Here is a 17,469-nt window from a genome sequence, read left to right as displayed (position 1 = left end):
ACTCTTATAATCATCTAAATTATGCCTCTATTTTTTTATTATTATTCTTCAGGATTTATATAGCGCCAACAGTTTGCGCATCGCTTTACAATATAAGGAAGCCATTACAGTTACAATACAATTCAAGACAAGATGGTTCGGAGGGCCCTGCAAGCTTACAATCTAAAATGGGAGGGGTAAGTCATACAAGAGGTGGTAGTTGTGTAGGGATGAGTTGTTTGAGAAATTAATAGTTCAGTTGTTAGGTAGAGGTGGGATAGGCTTCCCTGGAGAGTTTTCTAGGATCATCTAAAGGCAGAGAGAGTAGGAGATGGCCGGACAGGTTGGGGTAGGGAATTCCAGAGGATGGGAGAGACTCTAGAGAAGTCCTTGAGGAGAGTATGGGAGGAGAGCGGGAGGTGTTGAGAGGAAGAGAAGACGGTTTTGAGGTGAAATTTTGAAATTATGTTGGAGATATAGCTGGGGGCGAAGCTGTGGACCACTAAGTGGTTGTTAATCTTTTGAATTTTATTCTTTTCGGCGATTGGAAGCCAAAGGAGATATGATGCCAAGTGCAGCCAAGGGGTAGGGCAGTGGCACTATGTCTGCAGAACTGTAGGCTTAAAAAAAAATGTAGAACAGTAGAAAGGCATCATGGCACACTCACAAACTAGCATGTAAAACAACTTGTCTCACCACTAAGGACAATGACAATGACAACTGGTAACAAATTGTTGAGTGCGTTTGTCGTTTGTTTTGCTTAAAAAAAAATGTGTCTCCTTCTGTTATTTAGCCCTATAGATCAATAGGGGTGAATAAATTGCAATAAAGGTCCAGGTTCATATTTACAGATCTTCTGACAGGTAAAACAGTACCTATGCATGATTTTTTACTGCACAAGTAGCTATTAAGCAAGATTTTTCAATACGTGGCCATATGGCGCACAGTATAAGTTGTTTTATATATAGGGACTTATCATATAACATTAACAGTGTGGAATCATTCACAGCATTCTACAGACATCCTGGTGATCTACTTTTGTGTATGCTATGGGGGAATTGAAATAATGCTGCTTTATTAATCTTTCCTGTTCTCCTTTTTTATCAGTCCTCTCCTCCCAAAATAAAACAGCTTAACTGTTTAAACAAACTGACACTAAGTTACGGCTAGGAACTAAAAGATCAGGGATCAAACTGATATTTCCTGCAATGTGCCAAGGGAGTACTTGGTATGAGGTATTCCTGAAAGGGAAGCGAGGATTGATGAGTACCCTGTTATGTGCTTTACAAATGTTCACAAGGAGGGTCTGTGACCTGGGATGCCGTCCTCCATAACACCACTTAACCCCTTAACTGCTACATGTATATAACTTATAAGCAATAACATACAGAATATCCTCCCCTTTTCCCTTATACTAGACAATGATAATATTAAATGTATCCTCCGTGTATCCCCCGTGGATTTCCTAACCAGAGTTGTTGGTTTTTTTTTTCTATATCTCTATAGGTTGAACTCGATGGACATACTGTATGTCTTTTTTTCAACCTGACTATGTAACTAAGAAACATTTGTAGAGCATTTTGGTGTACTCATCTGTTATAATTTACTGTATGTACATTTACATGGTGCAATTTTAAACACGCTAATTGATATTTTTAGCAAAATAGAATCAATGTCTCCTTCCAAGTGTGATGTGGAAAATACAGTAAAGCTGGCCATAGACTGGTAGTTTTTTCTCATTTAGACCTGCAGGCTGAACAAGAAACAATGCTAGATTCCTCCATCCACACTAAAAAGCATAGATAGGGGAATTTCCAACTTCCCCCAAGCACTGATCAGCTTTCCAATAGTAACAACAGTGGACCCTGCCTACTCAGTTTCTGTTGGCAAAGCTGCTTGTAGTCTTCATTGGGGCTGCATATGACAGGGAGATAACAGACAAGCACATCTGGGAGACATAGGCAGAGTGTTGTCACCCCATAACAGTAAGTTCCTCCACAAGGCAGAATCGCCAGAAATCCTTTAAAAGAGAACAGAGCCAGAGCCAGCTGTGCCCAAACCACTACCCTGTCTGTCCCTCCAATGAGGACTGGAGGAACAGAGAAGAGATGGGAAGGGGGGAATCCCTACAGGTGACTGACAGTTACGGTTCATGATCGCTCAACACCTGATCCTTGTTCTCCCTTAAATAAAAATTGCAGACAAAAAGATTAAAAACAACTCTGAAATAATCTTAACATGTTAAAGCCTATCTCCAATTAAAAAAAAAAAGATTACCCTTGCAGTAGTGCTGCCTCCACACTGCAAGGGTTAGCTACTCTTTCTTTGTCTAGGAAGCTTTGTTTAGCACTTTTATTTACCTGATCCCCACTCCCGCTGGCTCCAAGACCAGTGCCTGCAGCCTCTTCTCCCCTCTTCGACAGTCAGAGTACCAATGATGTGATCACAACTAATACAAGGCCTATAGCTCTGCATTATACGTAAGGGGGCCAACAGACAGTCCATGGGCTGGAGGGAAGAGAGGTGAGCTCCATCCCCTGGGGTGGAGTAAAAAGGTAAGTAAAAAATACACAGATACCCGTGGCATAAATTAGCAGTTAACTCTTGCAGTGCCTTCCAGCCTTCCCTTGATTCTTGCATTCTTGAGTACTCTGATTTATTTGCAAGTAGGTGTTTTTCACAATGTCCATTGGAAAATGTAGCCTTACTGTCCCTGGCCTGCCCCGTCCACTCATTGGGTTTTAATTATTTCAATCATGGAGGCTTGGGATTACATGTGGGTGTTACCTAGGGCGGTCTGATGTTTTTAGGAAGCTATGCATTGCATAAAGAAGCACAGACGACATCATCGGGTCTAAAATTAGGTATGCAATGTAAGAAAATGGAAAGGTTTTATTTTAAAAAATCAATTAGCATGTTGATGAGGGTGGAGGGATGAACCAGGGAAGGCAAAATATAAGCACAATAAGCTTCATCTTTAACCCTCCTGGTGGGTGTTCATTTACCTGTGTAAAGCCAACTGTTGGCTTTGCAATAGAAGCAATTCTGGCAGCTCAAAAGCCACCAGGGGCCAGTAAACAGTGTCGCCTCCCCACCCGGCACCCCGCCTTGCTTCCTGGGCTCTACTGCCCCTCCAGTGGGCCCGGGACTGGAATCGCAAGTGTCAGCGGGTAACAGGGAGATAGACCAGTGAACATTCGTTCACTGATCTACTCCCTACTGAATGAAGTCGGAAGTGACGATGATTGTGTGACAGCTGAGAAACTGGAAGTTATGCAATCTGTGCTTGATGAGCTTCTTTGAAGTGCAAGAGTCTAAAGGTGGCCATACACTTTACAACCATCGCAAGACCTTAGTCTTGTGATGGTTGTAAAGTAATTTAAAAAACGTATGATCTGCCCATCTTGGACAGGCAGATTGTACTTGCGATCATCGCAAGCCCGCCCCCCTGAGGGGCGGGCTTCCGATGACCGCAATGCTGAACGGGCAGTGTGCGCGTGCGCACACCGGCCCGTGCAGCATTGATCTTACGATCATGCTAAAAACCAGCCGAAAATCGTACGATTCTCGGCTGGTTTTCTAGCATGCTCCCTAGACAAAAGACGTGCGGCCGTACAGTAAAAACGGTTGCACGCCTTTCTATACACTTTGCGATTATCGTACGATCGCGGGATTTCCCTCGATTATCGTGCGATAATCGCACAGTATGGGCACCTTAATAGACCCCTAATGTCACCTTAAAGAGTACCTGTCATCATTATTTTATTTACCAAAAAATTGGTAAATAAAATAAATAAAAAATAGTACACAATTTTTTTAACACCCCCTGTCCCCACAAACACGTTCATACTAATGCATACATTGCGCTCATGTACGAAAACACCGATTGCACCACACATGTTAGGTATCGCTATGTGCACCAGAGTCAGAGCAATAATTGTAGGGCCAATATTCACAGTTAACTCTAAACTGATGAAAGGGTTAAAGTGTAGATGAACTTTTACTGCTTGGGTTTAGATATACTGTAAATCTGAATGGCTGCTATAGGTTACAGCACATTGCATATTACTAGTCCCAAAAAGTGCCTAGTCCTGAAAAGATCTGTGCTACAGCACCTGTAGGCTAACCATATAGGAACTTACTGTTGGCCAAAAAGGATATCCGTAATCTAACTTGCCAATAGACCAAGGTCCTCCTTCTGATATTGATGTATTGAATGCATTTCAATATTGAATGAAAGGGTTGGAAAATCTGATTATATAAGGGCTGATTCAGTAACAAGAAAACTAGCAGAAATTTGAGTTTTTGCCTATAGCAACCAACAAGGGCTTTCCTTTCATTTATGGAAAATGTCATCAAGAATAATTTTTTGGCCACCTTTAAAGTGTATCTTTAGCAAATTAATTTTGGGCAGTTTTGGCTTATCCTTTACACGAAGTTCATCTGAGGTACCAATAAGTGTATCTTTACATGTATGGTGAAATTCGGTGAGCTTGCCCTTTCCTCAAACATTCTTCAGATGGAATGCACTGATTACAACTTCTTTATCCCAAACATGTCTATCTGTTCTCTTTTCCTTTTTATTAGTTTAGGCAACACAGCTTTGTTTTATTAACTATAAGATCACATTCCACCCTCCTATTTTAGATTTCTGTCTACAGGATTGAAAAATTCCTAAATTGAAGAGACATTATCAGTTAACCAATCAGGGCGAAGTGATCTGAAAAGGCTTCCTTTTACTCATGCTGCTCCCTAGTCCCTACTCTATCTCAGCCAAAGGAAAATACCTGAAGGAGAATTTATGGAGCAGGCCAGATCTGGAGCAGTTGTCTATAACAAGCAATCAGCTTCTGTCTTGCATTTTCAAAGGTTAACTGAACAAATGGAAGAGAGAAGCTGATTGGTTGCCATGGGCAAATCCTTCATATTCTGTCTGCTCCAGTTTTGATAAATTCCCCAAACGTTTCTTCTAGGTATGGGGAAGCATGCAACCTCTCCCCATGTGACAGTCCTTAGATCTAGCAGCCAATTGTTAGGCCAGAACACTGTCACATGATTTGCCCAAAGCAGGGCTAAATGTAAAAAAGAAACTACCCGCCCGGAGGCTGTGCTGCCCCTCTACTCCATGCTGCCCCAAGTTCTGGCCTCGGTGGCCTTGTGGGAAATCCGGCCCTGACCGCAGGTGTCTTTGGTCCAGCCAATGATGTCACAAGTCCTCTGCACCCCCTTCTTCCTTTGGTGGTGGGCAGATCCTAAATGCTGAAGGGAGCGGTGCCAAGTAATAGCATGGTGCCTCTCTCTTTGGCAATCTCCTGCTAGTTCCAGGGGGGTGCTGAGCCATAACACCCTGGGCATACAGGAAATGGATTCAATGATGCTAGGTGTCATTCAACCTGAAAAAGGAACGGCACTAGATAGGTGAACGTGTATGTCTGGGAGGGACAGTGCCAGACAGAAGGTGAATATACCAACTGCTTTTTTATTATTTTAACATCAGCCAGAGGATAATTGTTTTGGTTTTGCCCACACTGGAACTGGGCTTTAAAGAAAACCTGTCATGAGGGAAACATGGGTACTGCCAAAGCTGACCTCTCCTTCTAAAAATTATATCTACTTGGCTGCCTTACTCTAGTAGTTTGTGTCCCTGACCTACAACAAGCAAAACATGCCTTCTGAATTTATTTTCTCTGACTTATCTGATCTGGATACTTCATTTGGATGGCTTGGCTAGGACTAAAGTCTGGGGAGCATTTGATATTGAACTCAGTAACGACAGCCCCCATATTTCTCTCATGACAGGTTTATTTCATCACAAGATGAAGAGGTTAAAAGAAAGGCACATGAAATAGCAGTCATGTACGATGGAGGTGTTCTATAGCAGCTCTTTCTTGGACAGCCCATCACTGCTTCTAAGAAAGGTTTTATGGAGGATAAGAATTTGCGTTCAGCAGAGGTCAACATAAAACTGTGTGGTCTAATTGTGCATATAGTTTTCATCTATTTTCTTATCCTCTGTACATCACAATATCATCTGTTATCACTAATAATAAAAATATTGAATATGTATACACTATTCTTTCTAGAAGAACATGTCCAAGGATTTGTAGCAGTTTCTATAAAGTGAAACACTGTGAAATCACCCTTGTCGAGTCACAACCTTCTAAGTTTACTGTGACCTTCTTATTGCTCCTACAATCATTTTAAAATGTATCCCAGCCTGAACTCCATCGTCTTCACTATCCTATGTTCTCAACGTAAGTCTCCTTTTTATTTTTGGACATGATTTATGTTGGGGATTGAGGTTTTTTATGATGTTTCCATTTGTGAGAGCAATTAACCAGGGGTATTTATAGTTCATAGGGAGTGGCAGCAATTTCATTCAACCACATTTTATTAATCTGTGGTATAAACGATACTGGACTATTACTGCAATAGTTTAGGATAATGTCTGTTTGTGTATTAGTAAACATTTTTGTTGGGGGTTAGCTTTTTGAGCTAGCAAGCGAGCTCAGTTATCCATATGAATGCAATTAATATGCAATTTAAGATTGACCATATAAAATGTTCATAATGCAACATATGCTTATTACAAATTTAATAAATCAAACCAATATCTTTAGCCTATTGCCAAAATACTCTCAGGCTGCCACCATCGGAAATGTTTAGGTTTGGGCAAATCCGACACTTCCTACAGTCGATAAAGTTGCCTGATGCTGGCACTCCGTTGAGGACATTGTATGAAAGATGGTGCCTAGGAGCCTCAGGTTTTGGAGGGGGGATCTCTATAATTTATGCGGCTCAGTTGGGCTCATTTACGAAATTGTCTTATATGGAAGCTTGGGAAACGGAGTTAGGAGAAGTTCTTACGATAGATGAATGGAAACAGTGTACCATGAGGTTAACAATGGGGATGTTCAATGTTTCCCTATTAGAAGCCAACTATAAAGTCTTCTCTAGATGGTACCTAGCAAGGATAGCTACTATGTTTCCAGGGTCCAGCCCCTTATGTTTCAGAGGATGTAATCAGCAGGGCACGATGATCCATGTTTGGTGGCACTGCCCAAAATTGCATTCCTTCTGGAATCGCTTTTTCGCTCTGCTTTCAAGAATCCTCCAGGTACATGTTCCAAGAGACCACGAGTATGTGCTACTGAATAAACCAGTTATGGGGATCTCTAAGGCACAGAGCAAACTATTATTTTGTTTTTTTCTAGCAGCTAAGACATCAATAGCTCGATCCTGGCAAGCCGAAAGGGTCCCATTCTCAATGGTACTATCTAAATTAAATTGGATCATGACACACGAGAAGCTACATAGCATCTTACAGGATAGATACTCAAATTTCCAAGCGGTTTGGGACCCATGGCTGTCACATCTAGGAATTCTGAATTCTCCGTGTATCTTGTCAGCTAACCCAGGTTAACATCGACTAAGAACCCCGGAGCTTAGGAGTCTCAATCCCTCTATTCTGTCTTTCTTTCTTTTTCCTTGTCCTTTCCTTTTTTTATCCTTTTCTTTATAAAGCCCATGTTTCCGTTTTGGACCTTTGGTGCGCGATGTGAACGCACACGCACCAAAGGACGCTATCATATGTAACCCCCAGTAATTAATAATAGTATCCCTAACGATAAAATGGAAACTATCATTACATTATCCCACTGGTAAAAACCAGAAGTCAGTAAACCTGAATGATGGGCAGCTAATAAGATCAGAAAGGGGCACAGCAGAGCTAAGACGGGGAGAGGGGATACAATGCTGAGATTATAGGTTTGTTTTGATATGTTACTGAGCTACATATGACATGTGTATGTTATAATTTGTTTACTGTATAAAATGGAAACTAATAAGAATTTTGAAACCCAAACAAAAGAGATCTATCATTCCAAAACATTGTGGATTCAGTAAAAAGTGATTGAGTGTGTATTCTTGTTTTTGGGTGCATGCTCTAACTGCCATTGGAAAGTTTGGTCAGCGGTTTTGGACTTCTCTCACAACTTGCAAACTACATTTACATACAACCTTATTCAGTAAAGAGAGCAAATTATTAAACCCCCAGGGCAAAAAAAAACGCCCCTTGCAGTGGGGCTGCCCCCGTACTGCAAGGTTGAGCTGCTTATTAATGTCTAGGGGACCTATATAAAGCAGTTTTACTTACCTGATCCCCGCTCCCCCACAGTTGGCTTTTACCTTGTCCCCCCTACGCCACAGCTTGTAGACTATTGGGGCTGTGGGCCCTGCATGGTACATGATGACATCAGCAGGCCTCTGACCACCAGAGCAGAGGGGGGAAGAGGCTGTGGGTGCTGGTCTTGGAGCCTGTGGGAGTGGATATCAGGTAATTAAAAGCGCTTTACACAGGTACCCTAGACATTAACGACCAGTTAACCCTTGCAATGCAGGGGTAGCCCCACTGAAAGAGGAGATTTTTTTCCCCCAGACATAGGCTTTGCATGCAAGTACTCATGGCAACCAATCCAAATTCACTCTGTTGCAGTTACACCAGGAAAAACTTGATTTGTAATTAGTTACAGTGGGTTATTACTAGACATGTGCACTGACAAAAAATTTGTTTAGTTTCGTTTCGTTTTAAATTCGGATTTGTGTTATTTCGTTTTTCGGGATTCGAGTGTGAAAGTTAATTCGGATTCGGACGAAATTCGTTATCGGTAGGTTGTTCGAACGTTCGTTTCGTTTTTGTTTCTTATTCGTTTCGTTCATTCGTTCGTTCGTTTGCAGCAAAGTGACATTTGAGGGGGGAAAATGTTGTTCTCCTTCTCTAATGTCACTTTGCTCCAACGAACGAAACGAATAAGAAACGAAAACGAAACGAACGTTCGAACGAACTACCGCTACCGAATTTTGGAAACGGAAATTCGGATTCGTTTGCATTCGTTATATCTGTAATTCGGAATTCGGATACATCCGAATGTCCGAATTTCCGAAAATTCGTCCGAATTTCGATTCGGAACGAAACGAATCGCACATGTCTAGTTATTACACCAGCACACTTTATCAAATGAGAGCCTGAAGGATTTGAAGGCTGAAGAACCTAAGCATGGAAAGAGCCGGAATAAGGAGATGTGTTTCCGCAAAATTTGCAGCAATGAGCAGATTCTCAACTGGTGGGTCGTGACCCAAAAGTGTGTCGCGACTCCATGTTCAGTGGGTCACCGCATAACTTCCACTTTTCTAGGTGAGAGAGGCTCTTCAGCCTCCCCCTGGTGCAGCACTGTCAGTTCTCGGGCCAAGCAGCCATTCAAAATATGCTGCCCGGTGCCAAGTGTCGGCTTGAGGTTGGGTGGGATGGGGCAATGGCCGCGAGGGAGTTCCATCCATACATGCATTGATTACAGCTCCCTTGCATGCCCTGTAAAGGTGCCCAGACCGGAGTGATGTCACATTCTGGATCCCGCCACCTCTATAAGGCATGCAAGGGAGCTGTGCAAGCAATGCACATGTAGATGGAGCTCCATCACACCACAGCAGCCCACACTGGACCCTGGGCTGACGATCCACTCCAGTTCTTGTAAGGTAGGGAGACTGGGTGAATATTAAAAAAAAGAAAAAAAATTGTATTATTTTTTGGAATGTATATGTGTGACAATGTCTGTGAGTGTGTGAGATTGTGCCTGTAAATGTGTGAGATTGTATCTGTCAGTGTTTTTGAGGGCCTGTTCACACTAGTGCAGTGCGTTAATTGCACAGTCCTGTGCTATTAACGCACCGTACCACGCAATTGCACCTATCGCGCATTCTGGTACGGGAGGTGTGTTGCGTTGTCAATCATTTGAATGGCACCCCAAATGCACCTCTCACCCACAGTTTGATTGCCCGCATCGGAACGCGTTGTACCGCAATGCTGTGTGTTCCATGCAGTGCAATTTGGGTCGTGACTTAATGACCAAGGACAAATGTGGGTCCTGAGCTTACACAGATTGAGAACCACTGATCTAGACAGATATAATGGCATCAATTAATGCAGCTCTGTAATAATTAATACATCATTAAATATATATATTTTGAATGCAAATAGTGCAAGTACCTGCATTTTTGGGAGGTAAACAGTTCCTATATATGTATTTTATATTACTTCATCAGTCAAACCATCTTGTTTAGTAACATACCCTTAGCGGTATAATGACATGGTGATAGAAGTATATCCAGGGCCGGAGTTTCATCATTGGGGGGTGCAGGCAAGGAGTAACTGGGGTACTCTTCCATAGCTGCTTTCAGAAGTTAGAGATTAGTTTTAGTAAGCTTATATGAGATGACTGTTTTTACTGATGATGGGGAAAAAAAGAATATTTAACAACTACACAGGGAAACCCGTATGTCTGATGTTTATAGGTACAGGCCTACTGTGCATAATGATATATCCTGCCCGGGACATATACACTGTATTCACATTAATTTCCGCACTGCAATGTTGTATCTAACCAGGTCACTTTATACATGATCACATCCATCAGTACTATATCAGGTTCTGTATCTGATACTGCTTAGAATATCCTACTTTCACCTGTGGATTCGAAGTATTGGGGACTCAGCAGGGAGTAGATGTTTCTATCTCTTCCCTGTGTGCTCATGTGATTGTGTAACACTTTTTACCTGTGAGCTGCAGAGGAGGATCCCACGCATCTCTCTCATGCCTCCTTAATTCCAACGATTACCATGAAAGATGGCTTAAACAGGCTGTGCCTGGTGGCTGAAAGACACTGGGCTAAACTTAGAGGTAATTTGGCACCTTATGGGATTCTGTTTTTTGTCCTGGATAAAATCAAATTGGAAGACAACTGCGAAAACCACCGTTGCAGATAAAAGTAATGCTTGATTCTCAGCAGGACTTGATATCACTACTGGAAAGCACAATTCATCATAAAAATACTAGAGTTTCTACTAAAGGAGATGTATGATTAACTGTTTACTCTCCAGATGCTCACCGTTTCTATATCCTTAGCTCCAGTGCGCTCCAAGATTTGTGACAAAATTATTTCCCGATCCTTCAGTACCTTCATTTTTTCCTTGATGAAATATTTTGGGATTGGAACCTCCAAACTTTCCTTTTGGAAAAAAAGAAATGTTTCAGTATCCAAGCTAAAGAGGGAATATACAATTACTGTCTTCCCAGTCTGTCTCATAAAGACTCTTACAGCATGCATGCCAGGCTGCCAGACCACTTGTAGCCACTCAAGCCACTCAAGCCTTTACACAGATACAATCACTGACACCATGCACATAAAACAGATTCATTTATTTAATTTTTTCTGCGGTTTATAGAGCACCAAGTCCTTATGTAGAGCTTTACAGAGTACAAAAGACTATTCACCTTGGTACCTGTCCCTGTTTAAAATTACCTAACATGAAGTCTTCATTCTACTAAACAAGGTGAAAAAAAGTGTCCCCTTTACCCTTTGACTTCTTACCTTAACTAATTACCCCTCATACTTTATCACCCTAACCGTAAAACTTAACACAAACCCTAATATGTAACCTCTGACCTAGCACTTAATCCTTTAGGCCACGTTCACACCTGGGTGATCAGCGACCACGCGGCAATCATGCACGAAAACCGTGCGGTCATGGAATCGCACACCACCACTGATGGCACCCCAGTCACGCAAGGCAGATTGCGCAATTTCCCACCACGATTCCGCCCGTGCAATCGCACACGATCGCGTCTGTATAAAACGCACTCGGTGAGTGCCGTGAAAAAAGGCACATGTACCTTTTTTTCAGCCATTGCCGCGCAGATATAACCCCATTGAAATCAATGGGGCTGCACGGCAACCGCTGTAGTGCAACCGCTTATGATCGTGCGGTCCCGGGACCACCCAAGTCTGCACCTGGCCTCAAAGTTGACTTGAACCCAAAAATCAATAATTGTTATCTTTTAGGGAACATCTAGAAAAGTTAGTTTTGCCTAAGCAATAACCTAAAACAGTGGTGGCGAACCTTGGCACTCCAGCTGTGCCAAAACTACAAATCCCAAGATGCATCTGCCTCTGGGAGTTATGACTGTGGCTGCCAGAGCCTTGCAATGCCTCATGGGACTTGTAGTTCCAAAACAGCTGGAGTGCCAAGGTTCGCCATCACTGACCTAAAACATTCGCCTTTTGTCTTAAATTTTACCTTATGTACTTCTTGGTATGTGAGTGTGGCTTGACGCTCCTATTCTGTGGTCTAAAAGCTGTATATCTGAAGTGTGAGATCATGTAAGGTACTATCGACTCTTTTCGACTCTTATCAAAATTTTGAGTGAGATTTGGTGATGTTGCTACTGTTCTGTTCAGTCTTCTCCTGAGGACTTGTTGAAGAGGAAGTTATTGTATGAAGTACTTAAAGGAGAACTATGAGGTGAGTGGATTCTCATAGTTAGAGCTGACCTGTGACAAAGAAGCTATCACAGGTCGGCTCTATTGATCGGGAAGTGAGCAGAAACATGCCGCCGATCCGCTCACTTCCGGATCGTCTCTCTGCAGAGAGTGGTGACTGTCAGTCACCGCTCCCAGCAGGGATTGCCTCTCCCCCTCTCTGATCCTCCAGTGCTGAGTGGAGGAACGAACGGTGGAGGGGGGGGGCATAGCTGGCTCTGCCTCACACAGCTGGGTGGATCCAAACAGTATTGTCTGGATCCGTTCCTGGTGCGGCGCTCTCTGTATATTGTGGGCAATAACCTGCTATATACTGAGCTTTGGGTCAAGGGAGGAGGTTACCGTAGTATATGTCCTCCCGTGACCCTAAAGAGAGCTATGGGGAAGAAAAACACTTACCCCCATAGTTCTCTTATAAGGACCAGCAGTGCTAAAATCTCCCTGCTTCTGCGTCATCTATTCTGTTGATGTGTGCATCTGTCACTTCTCCTGTTGCTTCCTATCATAACCCCAACAGTTATTGGGTCACCAATAATTAGCAAGGCAGCTCTGACATGAAGAAGCAAAGCCCTGATCCGCTACCAAAATGGCCCCCTCCACATAGAGACCCAGCGTGAAATAAGGCAAAAATCAGCTTCAGTGAGTCCAGAGACAATTCTGGTGACTGGTCACTTGTCCATTGCTTTCTGTTTTTTTGGTCGCAGCTTCCACAGAACAGGTAATCTTTAATGGAACTCTAAAATATAACTCTTAACCTAGCTATAACATTTGACCCTATTTTAACTTCAACCTAACACTGAAAATCAACAATCAATCTTAAAGATACCTTGTTGCCAGACCATTTGTTTTACAAAAATCTACTCATAAGAGTTTATGTGCACTTACATATTTGACGCATCTTATTTACCTGTAAATGCCTCCCTTCTGTAGACATTTAAAAGCCCTGAGACTTCTGCTTGGCATTGCTATCTTGGATATGATGCCAACAGCCTCAGCAGACTAAAGCTATCCATACACTAAAATATTTATTTAATTTACCCTGCGGGCTGAGTGAAAGATTCTTCCATTAATGCTAAACAGTGTAAATGATCAAATCTCCCCAGCTGGGCTATTGTATTTTGCAGCTGATTGGCTGCATCCACTGTTGGGCCAACAATTCTGGGCCTGGCTCCGTTGACAAAAGAGTATATGACTGTTGAGCCAGCAGGGCCACCCAGTGTTTTACAAGTGAAAAGAAAAAAAACAGAAAGGAGAAACATTTGCAAGTAAGCATTTGAAATACATGATTTTTCTGTGCTTTTACCTGCATTTTGTTAAGTTGCTGCCAAGGTCTACTAAGTGACCCTATGCTTTGCAGGTGCTGTGCTATTACTTTACCTTTGAGCCCCTCAAGAAGCAACATGATATACCTGGTACTTCTAGCTATGAAGGAAGTATTCTTCCTCCCATGATGCTTGCCAACTGGCTGCGTAGGCACCGAGCGCTACCACATGGGAAAGGGGAGAGAGTGCTAAGCAGTGACGTGCCATGCCTTCTGTGCTGGGGAGGCATCCCCCAGCCCGCGGAAGCTCTGCTACCGTCCCGCCTATGCTCCGCCCCATCCCACTGAAGCCCCGCCCCCAGCTCGGTAACCAAGCTGCATGGGGAGGAAGAAGGGAGGAGACAGGGAAGAGCCTCCCTGTCCCTCACTTGCTCGTCACTGGTGAGTCACTGCTGAGGCATCGAGATTGATGTCCTCACTGGTTTTTTTTTGTTTGTTTTTTTTGTTGTTATTGGAAAGCTTGGGCCAATGGCGCATTGCCATTGGTCCAAGCCATCCACAGAGCTCATGCCTCTAAAACAGTGTAGAGGCTGTGACAGCTCTTGCCTCACTAAGTTAGGTTACACAAGCAGTGGGGAACCCTGCTGCTGTGTAACCTAACTGTCAAAAGCCGAATGTAGTGCCATCTGTCATTAACAGGCAGTGCTCCGTCCATGAGAGGTTACACAGCGGGAAGGCTTTCCCTGCTGTGCAACCTGTAACAAGCCTCTTGGAATGGAGAAAAAGCTGTCAGCTTCAGACTTGAAGCTGACAGGTTTTTCCTCCATAATACTAAGTGAGGCTCTGCCTCACCTGCCTCCCTGACCGCACATCCCTGGTGCTAAGCCTTGTATAAGCTGCAAGTCACAACTAATCTGTGATATTTGTGGTCACAGTGAAATTTAGCACATATGGTCATCCTCCAGCTGAGTCACATTTTAGGGAATCTCTCCCTAAAACTAAAGTTGAGAAACAAAGTTGATTGCATATTAAATTATACTACATTACAAAGCCTTAAACTCATGCTACATACATCTCCAGTAACAGAAAACGATTAGAGTCTCACATTAATACCCGCGGTTATAGACCAGCTACTGTAAATATGCTATGATAAAATTAGGATGCTCTATTGGTCCATTACCGTAATGTTAAAATACTACAGGGAAATAGTACTGTATTTGAGCTGCTGAAAACATTAAGAGGCAAATTGTAGACATTGCTGGCAGCAGATTATAACTATTTTTCCAGATCAGTCTGGAAGACTCTCAGCTTTCTTCTGCTTTATTATTCCTTTGTGTGTATTCTGGTACCTATTAATTCCCACACTCTACTGTGTCTGAATCACAAATCCAGAGGCGCAATTGGAAAAATACCTCATTTACAAGCAGACCTGCGGTTAATACATTGTACACTTTTTTATTATTAAAATAACTGATTTTTTTGTTAATTCTAATCATGACAAACTTTTTTCATGAGGGTTTATTTTGGCCACCTTCTACTGGGCAAAGCAGCTGTCCAGTAGAAGGCAATATTTAGCTCCCTATTATTGTTGAGGGACAATAAAAATTCTGCAAGGTTTTCTAATCTGTCCCATCAATGTTCTCTTTGAGGCTGGCCTGTGGCTGACTACCTACCACCATAGACATGAGATCATCTACTGATCCAGCCAGAAACGTCTGTCCTCCTACATTTATGAAGCGATACAAAAATTCCACAGCACACTATCCAGCTAGTCAGCACAAAAAAAAAGAAATCAAACTGTTTCAACATCTCAGGTAAAAACAGGTTTTTGCTGCATACATTTGCAAATACATGAAGCCACACTGACCTGTCGAGGCACCTCTGCAAAGTGTGGTTATCAGTATCTCTAAACTTACAGGGTTATTCACAAAAGGGTGAAGAGTTTGGAGAAGACAGGAGAAGAACAATCTAGGCCAAGTGAGCTGAATTGGAGATTTTTTTTTAAAATCAGTTATTTTGGCCTAGATTGTTCACTTCTCCTGCCTTCTCCAAACTCTTCACCCTTTTGTGAATAATCCTGTTAGTTTTCCCAACTATGGGAAATACATTGCAATACATACATTGAGAGCAGGTCTCCAGGAGCAGTGGCGGAACTACCGCCGGTGCGGCTGGAGCGGGAGCACCAGGGCCTCTAACACTGTCCAGGAGGTAGCCCCCTCCTCCTCAAAGGTACAGCAGAGGTCCTACATTGATCAAGAAAGTTGAATCTCCCTAGTGTGTTTCTGCGCCAAATCCAACAAAGCAAAAAATGGCAGGTACAGTACTTAGCTCAATATAGAACTGGCAAAAAAAGTGAAAGGTGGACTGTGGCAGCTTTAGGCTGCGCAAATTACACTAGAAAGCATTAGGATGACGTAATTGTGAGTGGAACACAGCCAGACTGGCTCTCAGTGTTTGCACTCCTGCACTCTGTATGTGGAAGTTTTTCTGAAGACAAATTTCAGGAAATGATACTAGCAGTATTTAAAAATAAATGTAAATTATTTTTATCATGAAGTTCTGCTTTAGTGGTACAAAATGTTATCTGTTGGGAAACGTCATATTTAATCATAGCTAGTTTAAAAAGATGGATGGTTTTTCTCTGACCTAACCAGAAAAGAGTGTTAAAATACTGGAATTATTCTGAGCTGGGAATGGCATTTAGCATAAAGATCTCTTTCTCACCACATAACAGAACTTCAACGCAATTTGGTCAGGTGTCTATAAATAAACTGCTAACTTGTCTAAAATATTAATATCTGCAATAAAATGTACAGTTTAGAAAAACATTAGTCATTGTGTCAACTGGATATATACTTATATTTATGCTTTGAGATATCTGACTTAGTGAACAGCAGCAGTAACATAACCAGATGTAAAGCAATAAAATAGCTTAGTAGAGTTCCAAAGTTGTAAAGCCATGTAGCTAGTCCAGTCTGACCTACGTTTGCCCCCAGATACAGAAGCATTTACACCAAGTACTCACAGGTCCCATCTTCAAGTCTTGCAGAATATCATCAAAATACTGAAATTCAGAGATCTCTAACTCCACCAGCTCTTCTTTTAGCTCTAGAACACGTCCCATGACACCATCCAGGACCAGGCTCACCAACCGTCTCTTCTGTGGATGTGTTATCTGATCATAAGCTAACTCAAGGTTGCGGAAGATCTGCAGGTATTTGACATACAAGGTCCCAAGTTGCTGGGCAACTACCATGCGATCCCTTTCAGGTTTTGGTGGTACAGCTGGCATCTCCTGCCGGAGCAGCAGACTGAGGTTTTGTTGGGCCTCCACCCACATTTTGTTGTAGATTCTACAGAACAAAGAAGCAAGGTTAGAGTTATCAGCAACAAAGAATTAATATTGGCCTACAAAATGGTATTGTGCATATAATCAACACATTTCTATTCCACACCAGAGTCTTCCTAAAAGAAAATGCATTTAAATGTCACAAAAATGTAAAACATATAGAGGGGAATTTATCAAAACTGGAGCAGACAAAATCTGGAGCAGCTGTGCATGGCAGCCAATTAGTTTTTCTTTTCAGTTTGTTCAGTTAAGATTTGAAAATGAAAGCGTGAAGCTGATTGGTTGCCGTGCACAGCTGCTCCAATTTTTGTCTGCTCCAGTTTTGATAAATACTTTTCACAGAATGTATTCTTAATCATGGAACAGTGCATGAAACCATGCAAATTCCCTTTTAATGCCCCCTGGCCAACTGTACACTCAGAACTACATATAGGCTTATAGAACAGATACAAATATTAGACAGTATTCTTCTTCAATACCAGCAGATCTGGATACATAGTAGCCCCCCC

The 17,469-nt window shown here is 42.4% G+C and overlaps 1 protein-coding gene across 1 annotated transcript in view; it reads right to left on the bottom strand.

The window, feature by feature from the left end:
• Positions 1 to 16,945, bottom strand: part of IQCA1 (IQ motif containing with AAA domain 1) — a 143,506-nt gene extending 126,561 nt beyond the window's left edge. The window contains exons 1-2 of the mRNA XM_018558266.1: positions 16,637 to 16,945; positions 10,905 to 11,039 (exon numbers count right to left, since the gene is read on the bottom strand). Coding sequence (XP_018413768.1) covers positions 10,905 to 11,039; positions 16,637 to 16,903 — 402 coding nt within the window. The 5' untranslated portion in view covers positions 16,904 to 16,945. The remainder of the gene's footprint in view (positions 1 to 10,904; positions 11,040 to 16,636) is intronic.
• Positions 16,946 to 17,469: the final 524 nt, after the last annotated feature.

The sequence above is a fragment of the Nanorana parkeri genome, unplaced genomic scaffold (genome assembly GCF_000935625.1).
Source record: "Nanorana parkeri isolate BGI_ZX_2015 unplaced genomic scaffold, ASM93562v1 scaffold329, whole genome shotgun sequence".
NCBI lineage: Eukaryota > Metazoa > Chordata > Amphibia > Anura > Dicroglossidae > Nanorana > Nanorana parkeri.
The sequence above is the reverse complement of the archived record's forward strand: the minus strand, read 5'-3'. Positions and strand labels throughout refer to the sequence as shown.